General features: G+C 41.1%; 1 protein-coding gene across 1 annotated transcript; it reads left to right on the top strand.

Annotated features, from left to right (window-relative positions):
* The first annotated feature begins 225 nt into the window (after positions 1–225).
* On the top strand, positions 226–3,721 carry neurod6a (neuronal differentiation 6a). Its single transcript, XM_080194825.1, has 2 exons — positions 226–304; positions 1,758–3,721. Exon 2 carries the CDS (start codon positions 1,766–1,768, stop codon positions 2,771–2,773), a length of 1,008 nt encoding a protein of 335 aa, XP_080050951.1. The 5' UTR covers positions 226–304; positions 1,758–1,765; the 3' UTR covers positions 2,774–3,721.
* Positions 3,722–12,083: the final 8,362 nt, after the last annotated feature.

Here is a 12,083-nt window from a genome sequence, read left to right as displayed (position 1 = left end):
TGCTGTCAGCTCGGCTGCCCCATGGAGATGGTGATAATATCTGATGTCTGTGGGGCTGCTGCCCCAGCTCCCTGTCTCCCTCGGGGCGCAAGATGCCAGCGTTTGCACCTGCCAATCAGCGGCGGCTGCCCGCTGACGTCAGCGGCAGATGGCATGGTACCAGCGCTGGCAGTTGGCATCACTGTCACTTCTCAGAGAGATCACACACCGATCCTGCGGAGAGAACCTACCACTGCCGTCAGAACACGGAGAAGGCAGCCAGCAAGAGCTGAAAATGAGCATCCCTTCGAAGCACTGATTTCAGGTAAGAATTCAAAAAAAAATTAAATCATTGGAAACAATCAGACCAGAATTGAATTGCCAGGCGTGCCTTTCTCTTTCTTTTCCCCAAAAAAAAAACAATTACCTTGCCGTAATGTGCAACCATACTGCATATTTAAGTGCCAACATATTGATGTTGGCAATGCAATTCGAGAATTACCTGTCTCTCTCACAAGTGATGACTTGGTCATCATAAATTGTTTTGTCATTCCATTAATAGACTTAACAAGATTTTCGTGTTACCAGCCAGAATGCACGGGCATTTAAAAACTAAACACTCTTTTTCTGTATTGAAGAGGGGTGGCATTTTAAACAATCCACACCTGAGTGTACAGAATTATAATGGTTCAAAAGGTTGCGCGCCGGTTAGTTCTCCAATTTAAAACTATTTTTCGAAAGTGTAACAGAAAAAAAAGCCTTTAAAATGTAGGGCGTCATTCTGGTACAGAGAAACTTTCGAATCTAACAGATTAACTTTGAGCTGATTGTGGAAAATGCAAGTGCAAATTGCAATATTTCATAGTGGGAAGAAAACCCTATGACCCTCCATCTGTCAAATGATTTATTGCACTGCATAACTAGTGTCGGGGTTGCTGCTATGTAGCATACTTAAAAGAATTACCTCGATTTCCAATACCACGTCGAATATTTCATTGAAAAGGGAATTATTTCCAAATACTGTCGCCCTCGGTCATTTAACTTTCCGGCTCAACGCCAAACCCAGTCTATTGTTACTGTCTGTGGAACGAAATCGGCTATCGTTAGCATGCCATGAATGCAACGTGGCTTTCCAATGATCACCCCATCTCAAAAATAATCTTCGAAATTTTCTTAGAACTATACATAAATCATATACATTAATATTTTAAATATACCTATCTATATATTTCTATTACATGAAGACAGAGTTGCACTGTCCTCCGGTATCCACACCCCGACAATTCCAATAGTAACTGTAATGTTACTACGGTTGGATGTAGCGTTGTAAGCGATCCTGTAATTTTAATTACGATCCATGGGAAGTTTGAGACCCAGGGGAATCAAACCAAAACAGTGGAACCGTCCTGTTTTCATAAACCTGTCAATTGCGCAGCTTTTACACAATCATTTTAAGATTCGCTCGCTCACAACCACATCCAATATTGGAAAAGCACATCCTCTAATCGAGTTTAAAGCATTTGAGAACCTACTCTTGCAAATACGACCTAACGATAGTTCTGTGCCGCACTAAATGCTCAGATTTATTCTGTTTTCCAGTTATATTTCAGTTTGAATTTTAAAAGATCCACGCAGATTATTTAATCTTCAGTTTAGAAATTTGATGGTGTAAAAAAAAACATTCGTTCTAACACAGCACTGAGCTAAAAGAAAACTGTGTCGTTAACATTTTCTTTTCTCTTTTCCTGTTTCCCCTTCCCACCCCCACGCCCCCTAAGCTGACAACATGTTGACTTTACCAGTTGATGAAGTTGCCATGATGCCCGGAACAAACTTTGATGATGTTAGTGAAGCGGAGGACAAAGAGTCCGAAATGTGTGGAGAACACGAGCAGTGCTCAATGGATCTCAGCAACATCACCCCATCTGTAGAGTCAGAGAAAGACGAGAATGAGAAGGAAGACGAAGAGGACGAGGAACACCCCAAAAGGAGAGGGCCCAGGAAAAAGGTGATGACTAAAGAAAGGGTTGAGCGAGTCAAAATGAGGAGGACTGAAGCGAATGCCAGGGAGAGGAAAAGGATGCACGGTCTCAACAACGCTCTGGACAACCTGCGCAAAGTTGTCCCGTGTTATTCCAAAACGCAGAAACTGTCCAAGATAGAAACATTGCGCCTAGCCAAAAATTACATTTGGGCTCTATCTGAGATCCTGCGCATTGGCAAGCGACCCGACCTGCTGACCTTTGTGCAAAATCTGTGTAAAGACTTATCCCAACCAACGACCAATCTGGTGGCTGGGTGCCTGCAACTCAACACCAGAAACTTACTGATGGAGCAGAGCGGAGATGGAACTCACATCGCGAGGTCACAGTTTTCCTCCACTCTCTACACGTATCAAAACCCCGACCTAGGCAACCCCTCGGGGCACAGTCCAATGGAAAGTTCCTCCAAGTCCATCAAACCTTACAGCTACTGTAGTGCTTATGAATCTTTCTACCAAAACGCTTCTCCCGAGTGTGTGAGCCCACAGTTTGACGGTCCCCTAAGTCCTCCAATTAACTTTAATGGGATTTTCTCCCTGAAGCAAGAAGATCCATCTGACTATGTGAAAAATTATCACTATGGCATGCATTATTCCGCCGTGCCAGCCAGCCGTCCCCTTGGACAGAGCTACATGTTCAGCCCAGCCATGCGATGTGTGGTGCCCACAGACAGTACATTTCCTTACGACTTCCATCTGCGCAACGAGACACTTTCAGTGCAGGACGAATTAAATGCGGTTTTTCATAATTAATGAGAAAAATAGTGGCTATACAGATCACAAGTAATTAAGATAAAACAGTGGGTGGTACATTAAATAATTGATACAAAATTGTTTTTAACAGCACGACTGCACTCATATTCGAATGTTACATGATGGCAGAGAAGCAATAATCGAAAAACTATGCAAGTGAGTAAATTATATATTAGCAACAACCCCTTTATAGGGAAAGATACACCATATGGGCCCTTTCTTACTTCTCGCGGACACTTTTCATTTAACAGGATCATTTGTAAATACTTTTGCTTAGTTTCACATACACGACAGTATTTTACAAGTAGATCATGTGGCAGTACAGCATTTTTGGTTAATGTTATTTGAATTGCTCTGATATGGATAGATATAGGGCTGTAACCATTTAAGTGACATATGAGCCCTTAAGGATCCAAACACAGTACTGTACATAGCAAACCACACACAAAACAATGAAGCATTGCCAATGTTTTTACTCCCGATGCAGCATTGATAGCTATCGGATAGAGGAAGCGTTCCTTTACTGTGATCGTTCAAAAAAAAAGTCTGCCTTCTAATACACTTCATAAATATTATTTATATTGAAGAGACATTTTAGGAACTCACAGTATGAAAACACATCGACTATTTTAATTCAATTAATTTGATCTAGTCAAATATTTATTCATACAATTGTAGTGAATTTATTTTTCTATGTGCCATATTTTGACGTATTCAGTAATCAGCAATCACGAAGGATTTGGGTGAGTGTAGTGATGCCTGTGAATAAGTTCTGAAAAAGGGTCACTGGCGAAGTATTAACGTGTAACCGTGTGCAAACTTGTCCAAGTGTCTTACTAATGCATTTAACATACTTCCTCGTCTTCAGGAAGCATGGCGTGAATGATTTTGACATATGCAATGAAAAAAATAAGATCGATGAACGTGTATTTTTATTATTTGCCCTGTTTTTCCCCCCTGCTGTGTGAAGTGAACGTTTTCACCCCAATAAACTCGTTTGGTTTTTGATCAGTTTGTCGATTATTTTGAAGGGAGGTTGAATTGTTTTCACTGCTCAGCCGTCTTTGTTCGAGCTGACTGGAGATGGCGAAGACAATCCTGACGGCAACATCCTCACTAAAGGTTTAAACTGAACGAGCAGAGCGTAAGGTATGACGGAAATATTCAATAAGCTAAAACTAAAATGTAAGGAAGCTGTCCCCTTCCACCCCTCCGTGATAAATTCATATTCATTCAGATGTGGAGACAATTGAGAAAGTTGATAAGTGTTGATTTCACCCCTGCAAATGGCACGGGAATATTGTGCTGCAGTCAATATAAAAGATAAGCACAGATTATTTGTTTTTCATAAAAAGGAGAACTTTTTGACTTGTCATCTTTGACAGTTATGAGTGATTAATTGTGTATTCTCTGAACTGTTGAATGGAAGCAGGGTTGTACTGCAAAGCTTATCCGTAACTATGTGGAGCAGAGTTGTGGTTTTAGTTAATAATTGGACTCCAACTTTAGATGAGTGTAGAACAGGTCCGTGCAAAATAAAAACAATTCAATGCAGCAGGTTACTCTCCGAGCTTAAATAGTCATTTGCATCGCATAACAACTTAGTTTTTAGATTTGTCCTTCCCACACTTTGCCGTTTAATACAAGTAAAGATTAACATATGCATTTGGTATCTCACTACCGGGATATGTTTTACCCCGGAAAAAACGCTGCATATTTCATGACCAAACAGGTTGTGTACCATTTAGTAAAACATGGATGTCTGAATGACTCCAAACAGGTTGGTAAGCATGAAGTACTGAAGCATAATCATCAGTGTGGAGCACTTCTGTCCAATAATCAAAGCACTTTTGAGACCTAAGTAGGGTTAATCAGTGCAGTTGCAGTTGGCGTATGACAATACTTTGCTAAACAAATCTTGATTTTCATTTTTAAAATGTTGGTGAAAACCGAGCTTGAAATGGCAACAAAGACAATTATGCAATCAAGACGGCGAAGCACACATCTTTTTCAGCAAGTCCCTTTATGTTGTGGGGGATAAAGGTTACAGTAGTTCACTGGTGCTCTAGAGACTTTCTCCAGGTGGAGCACGGTGACAGTGCCACATGTGGCAACAAGGTGCAAGGAAAACTGCAGGAGCTGTCACTACTGCTGGGAATTACATCTTCAGCAACTGTTGTCTTCCAAATCCGCCGTTATGTTCACATCTAGAAATGTCATTTCAGAGCACTTTTTGATCTTTAATCTAAACGTAACTATTCAACAAAACTTGCACACTTCGACTGAAACAATAAATCAGTTTTTTTTTACTCTGCTGAAAATGCTTTGGTCTCTGTCTAGTTCTCGTTTATTTCAAAAGCTATGTATGTAACCTCTCGTTATTTCATTACAGCAGCATGCAATAAAATCGAAAGGGGATTGTTCATGTCCCCAATAAATAAGACACTTAAACAACGAGGGGAATTCTTATCTTTTCAAAATAGCTAATACGGTTCCAAAGTGGGTGAGGGTTTATATGTGTGTGTGTGTGCACATTAATAAATTAAAATGTTACAAATCATACTTTTAAAGCTATGGCGTGGAGCTGGGTTTCATTGAAGATGAACGTTTTTTGCTCAGAAGTTTGCTTGATTAAATGGGACATTTTAAAATATTGGGCATTTTTAAATACGAATGCGATAGTTCAGATTTGAATTATATTCCGGGTTTGGGGTTGTATTTTTTTTTCTTTTTTTCATGAATACTATCTGCAACTTCCATCAAATCTTTCACTATCCCGGTCCTCTCTTCGCCTCTCTCCTTGTCCCTATCCTTTCTCTTTGAAAGCTCTCTGAAAGAACCCTGCATCAGCAAAGTGCCAGAGGAAAGCCAGTTAAGTTTATTAATTGAAGTCACCGGCTAAGCAAAGTGGAGGTTCAGCACTCACGTGTGTGCGGTTTGAAGAGAGCATTTTCGATACTATCGGAATGATAGGAGCAATTTATTCAGCTCTTGGAACCGAATTCCATGCTGGTTTTTCGAGCCGATATTGGAATTGCGCTGTTATGTTTGGCTTTTTATTGTGGCAAAGTCACACATATTCCAATCTATCTCCGGCTTCCACCCGGATTTCACGAGATAGCGCTGATGCCTTTGGCAATTCGTTTCTCAACAATACATCTGTTCTCACCCAATTGTACATATTTTTCTCCGTTGTAAGATTTGCAGAGTGCTCGACATAGCTATAACTTTATCACAATTGCACGTTTCCTTAAATCAGAAGGATGCATTTGTTTTCACGCGGGTGCACTCTTAACCTCAACTACAAACATGGAGTGAAATGCAAATACATTCAATTTCAACTAGCAAATTGAAACAAGAGCAGAAAAATCCCCACAGGATACTCACAGCAAGTTGGGGTGCTAACCTATCCGCAATCGCTCCAAATTCCAAATCGTGTGTATCTTTTGTAGCAGGGAAGTCGAACATGTTTTTCATAGCTTCAAATGCCAAGGCAGCTGGACGTGTTTAGTCTGCAATGTGAAGCGTTTCCTGCTATATCACACTGAGAAACTGCAGCCAGTATTAACAAAAGCTGTTCATCAAGTTGGGCGGCAAATAATAAACTTTTTTTTATTGTTTTCCTTCGGCAATGGACGATACTAGTAATCAGATATATTTCATATTTCTCGCTAGTCAGAGAAATTGGCGACGATCCTTCTGTTTCTCGAGTATTACTCCAAAGACACCGAATGAAGAATTAAGTGTAAACCAGAGTGTGGACTTAAAATGAGCCCACTGGTGAACAGTGACTACAAATGATATATTTCCCAATCGAAATATCACAATTCAGGTAACTACTGAAGTACAATTGTTCACAAATAAATCAATCAAATTAGATCATCAGCAAAAGTGTGCTTTAGAATTGCACACATATGAATAATTGGTTCAATTTTAACTTCAATCAATTTTAAGTTACTTTTCATAAATTAACAATTGGCCACAAGATAACCATTAACCGGCTTTAAAAAAGCATATTGTTTTAAAAAGTGTTCTGGGATTGTGTGCGACATTGACTGTGCATCATCAGTGATCTATCTTTTGGACTGGAGTTACATGTCGTTTAGACTGGGTCTGGTTGGTTAGCTCCCTCTCTGATTTCCACATTAATGGGTCTGGTGTGTGGAAATGCAGATAATGGGTGTCTTAAAATGAAAGGAGTGTAAGGACTTTATTTAATTCTTTCAGAAAATGTGGGTGTAGCTGGCTGGGCGAGTTTACCCGTAGAACCATAGAAAATTTACAACCCAGAAACAGGCCTTTTGGCCCTTCCTGTCTGTGCCGAACCATTTTTTGCCTAGTCCTATTTGCCCTTAAGGAGGAAGTAGTGAACAGCCTTCTTGAATCACTGCGGTCCATGTGATGTGGGTACACCTACAGTGGTGTTAGGGAAGGAGTTCCAGGATTTTGACCCAGACGCAGTGAAGGAACAGTGATATAGTTCCAAGTCTGGATGGTATGTGGCTTGGAGGGAGAGCTTGCATGTGCTGCTGTTGTATTGCACCTGCTGTCCTTGTATTTCTAGAGGTAGTAGGCATAATGGGTTTGGAAGGTGCTGTTGAAGGAGCGTTGGTAAGTTCCAACAATGCATCTTGTAGGTGGCACACACTGCTGTGACTGTGTCAGTGGTGGAGCAAGTGAATATTGAAAGTGCTGGATGGAGTACCAATCAAGTGGATTGCTTTGTGTGGCACAATGTGATATGCCAGTTATAAGCCCTCGCTTGAATATTATCCAGGTCTTATTGTATATGAAAATGGATAGTTTCAGTATCTGCCCAGTGATAAATAGTGCTGAATAGTGCAGCCATCAAGAAATATCTCCACTTCTGACCTCATGAAGGAGGGAAGGTCATTGATAAAGCAGCTAAAGATGGTTGGCCGTGAGGAACTCCTGTATGTTGATAGGATTTAGATGCATGTTATCCACTGAGTGCAACTATCTTCCTTTCTGTTAGGAATGACCCTGTAAGAAGTCTGACAACACCAGGTTTAAGTCCAACCGATTGATAGTAAACTCACAAGCTTTCGGGGTTTGCCCTTTCGTCAGGCGAAGGGACAAACCCCAAAAGCTTGCAAGTTTACTATCAAATAAATCAGTTGGACTTGAACCTGGTGTTGTCAGACCTCTTACTGTGTTTACCCCAGTCCAATGCTGGCATCTCCACATCAGTAATGACCCTACCCAGTGGAGTGTTTTCCCCCTTTATTCCCATTGATTCCAGTTTTTCTAGGGCTTTTTGATGTAACGTATGGTCAAATGCTGCCTTAATGTCAAGAGCAGTCACTTTCACTTCATCTCTGGCATTCTGCTTTTTTTCTTCATGTTTGGAATGAGACTGTAATGAGGTCAGGCACTGTGTGGCCTAGGCAGAACACAAATTGAGCATGAGTGAGCTGGTTATTGCTGAGTAATTGCCACTTAATAACATTGTCAACAAAACATTCCATCACTTTGATCAAGAGTAGATTGATAGGGCAGATTGATAGTAGATTGGTCAGGTTAGAATTGTCCTGCTTTTTGTGGACAGGATTCACTAATTTTCCAAGTTGCTGAGCAGATACCTTTGTTGTAAGTGTACTGGGACAGCTTGGCTAGGGTGGCAGCTAATGAAATGATAGCATGTCCCCAAATGATGAATAAAGGTGTTTATGTACGTATAACATTCTTTCTGCTTGTTGGTTAGATAATGAAACAGACTCTGCCCACATGTATGGAGACCTGGAATATACCCAGTCTTGGTCTAATAATTGAGAAGTACATTCACACCACACCAAGTTCCAGGCATTTGACAATCTCCAACAAGTGAATGTCTGATTGCCTTCCTTTGACAGTCAACAGGGCTCTCCACCCTGTAACATAGAAACATTATTGAATTGATGATGGTTGCAACCATCATCTTCCTGGGTCACCATTGAACAAAAATGTATTGGAATCAACTCTATAAATACTGTGGTTAAAAGAGCCGGTCAAAGGCTGGGTATTCTCCAGTGTAGTCAGAATATCCTGCAGTAATTCACCTCATAATTCCCCAAAGCCTCTCAAACCACAAGGAAGGAATGTGATGGCACATTTTCCAATTGCCTGGATGAATACAGTTCAAATAATACGCAGGATACTCAATGGCATTCAGTAAAGGTAAAGTCATCATTGTTCCAGATGCTCATAGGTTGCTTTCCCCTTTGAAGGAGGGAACTGACTGGTGGTGATTTAGCCACATTTTCGGCAAGGGACGAGGATGAAAATGCAGGCCTTCATGAATAACCTCAGCCAGTGCAGGAATTCAATGCGTGCTGTTGGCATCACTAACCAGCTGTCCAGCCAATTGTATTAAACTGACCCCATCTAATAGAAACCAGTCTACTTGATCGGCAACTTATCCACCACCTTAAACGTTCATTCCCTCCGCCCCAGTCCTGATAATTTTATGCTGTCTCTGAAACTTGCTGAGTCTTCCTTGACAACACTATCTACAACTTATAAGGAGAAAAAAAAAGCAAATTACTGCAGATGTTGAAATCTGAAATCAAAACAGAAAATGATGGACAGTCTGTGTATCTGTGGAGAGAGAATAGAACTAACATTTCAAAAATTATGGCTAGGGGATTTTCACAGAAACATCATTGCAGTGTGGATGTAAGCCTACTTGTGACTAATAAATATACTTTATTTTACTATATTCTTTCATTGATGCTGTCAGGCCTGCTGAGATTTTCTAGCATTTTCTGTTTTTGATGTGTTGACAGAGAAGGAGGGAGGTTGGGAAGTTTCCAGGAATATGACCACCTCCAGACTTCCCTCCCAGTAACATACATCATTTTACTTGAAAATACTTTGCCATTTGTTTACTGTTATTGGGTCAAAATCCTGTAATTCTCTACTTTTCAACACCTCCCCAACACAGGCTGCGGTAGGTCAAGAATGTAGTTCATCCCTATATTCTCAACAGCAATTAAGGATGGACAATAAATGTTGCCTCTGCTACAAACACAGATATCGGGGAGGGGGGAGGATTTTCAACTGGCATTTGTTACAGGTGAAAATGGCAAAGCTGGCAAGAAAATATGGTTTTCCCTGCCCCTTGCTGGTGACACAATAGAGTGGGAATCCCTTTAAATACATTTAAAAAGCTCCTCCCTCCCTTCCCCCCCAACCACACCCCTCCCTCCTTCTAGGGAATTCTCTCATCGTCAACATGGTGTCACATCAACAAAGTTTACAATAGCTTCTACAAAACTTGAAGCTGTCGAGGGGAACCCTCTGGGGAGAGGAACATGCCTGGATAGTGCCCTGGCATTGCCAGGGTAATGTACACGGGGTTTGTGCCTGGGGCACTCCTGCTGGGGAGCCCCATTGAGGGGGCTTCCCCTTGTCTGTGAGCCAGGAGAGGTAGCCCAATGCATCTTGGGAGGTAAGTGTTGCCCTGATGCATGCTGGGGAGGAAGGGTGCCTTGATGCTTATTGAGGGGTGGGGAGATAGTGGCCCTATGCTTGATGGTGAAGGGAGCCCAATGCTTTTTGGGAGGGTATGCCCAAATGCAAGTTGTGGGGTTTGTGGGGGGGTGGGGGGATATGCTTCTGCAGTGGGGGGGAGAGTCCTAATGCTCGTTTGGTAGGGGTGGGTTGTCTCAGTGCTTGTATGGGGGTCCCCATTTATATGAGGGTTGGAGTAACATAGAATCATAGAAAATATGCTCAGGAATAGGCCATTTGGCTTTTCAAGGCTGCTCCACCATTCATTCCAATCACAGCTGATCATTCAATTCAGGAACCTTTTCTGCTTTGCCCACATATCCATTTATCCTTCTTCAGATAAGCAGATCAAAACTGTGCACAATATTCCAGGTGTGGCCTTACCAAGGCCCTGTATAATTGCATCAAGACATCCCTGCTTCTGTACTCAAATCCTCTATGAAGGCTAACATACCATTTACCTTTTATACTGCCTGTTGCACTTTCATGTTTGCCTTTAGTGATTCGAGTACAAGGACACCTAGGTCTCATTGCAGATTCCCCTCTCTCAATCTATAGCAATTTGGATAATCTGTCTTCCTGTTTTTTGCGACCAAAGTGGATACCTGGGGAGAAAATTCATCAAAATGCTGGAAAGAATGGTCTTCAAAGATGGCACCCCAATCTTTGTGGAGCCAGTGTTGCTGGTTCTATCAGGCCTTGCTGCACAGTGATGGCAAAAACCACACCCTCCTATTTTATTTACACATACTGAATTAAAATCTGGAAAAAAATCTCAGCTGTGCTGTTGGCGAGCTGCACACCATTTTTTTTGCCTCAGCCAGTACACTGTGTACAGAATGGAAGGTGCCACCCATCCTCTGACTGAATAAAGAAAAATATTCAAGAAATATACATGCGAAGAACATCATTCATCAGAACATCAAATTTCAATACATGTACCTAGAACAATTACAGAAACACATTCTATGGTGAGATTGAAAAAAATACCCCTCAATGAGGTGCAAAACAATAGCTGCAGAGAATGGCCATCAGACATTGTGCAAATATTAGGTTTGCTCAGTGTCTTTCCTGAGTTGTATGGTGATACTTTCTTGGTGGCCTCCTCTCCAATACTTTCTTTCTCAACCCGAATATAGTATTTTCCCAAAATATGTATGTTAAAACAGATAATAATTGACTGGCCTTCATACACATTGAAAGGCAGCATGAATAAATTATATCAACAAATTTAGGCATTATAATCTGATACTGAGATTTCACAATCTGTGGCAACTTCAGTTATTCAGTCAATATATACAATGGGAGGATCTACCTTAACTTTTGTCAAAATGGAGTGATTGTGATTCAAAATTTAAGGTGAGCTATGGCTCATTTTATAATCTGGACTCTCATACATCACATTTGCAATAAAAGACCCCAAAGTTTCAAAAGTAGTCTTCCATCTCATGACATAAAAAACTTACAGTACCTATGATGTGAAGCAGTTAGTGAGCTCTTGAAGGAAGCAGAAGAGGCAGTGTAAGTAGATTTTCAATGATATTGCACAGTAAATGGGCTGCCCGTAGGTTCTGCACTTCAGTCTGAATCCATTTGCGAGTGAGACACTCAATGCATGCAATTCTATATGTAACTAGCAGCACAGTACATGACTTTAATTATTTCAAATCCAATGGGCAGATTTTAACAGAGGTGCTGGGCGTCTTGCCCACCACCTGGAGAGATAGCAAGGGCTCCATGTCACTTCTTTTTGGGTACCGAGTTTAATTAAGTGCCACATAGGCAATTAACTGAGCAG

This window comes from Carcharhinus amblyrhynchos, chromosome 8 (assembly GCF_965287045.1).
Source record: "Carcharhinus amblyrhynchos chromosome 8, sCarAmb.v2.hapA, whole genome shotgun sequence".
Lineage (NCBI taxonomy): Eukaryota > Metazoa > Chordata > Chondrichthyes > Carcharhiniformes > Carcharhinidae > Carcharhinus > Carcharhinus amblyrhynchos.
This window is presented reverse-complemented; position numbering and strand designations above follow the sequence as displayed.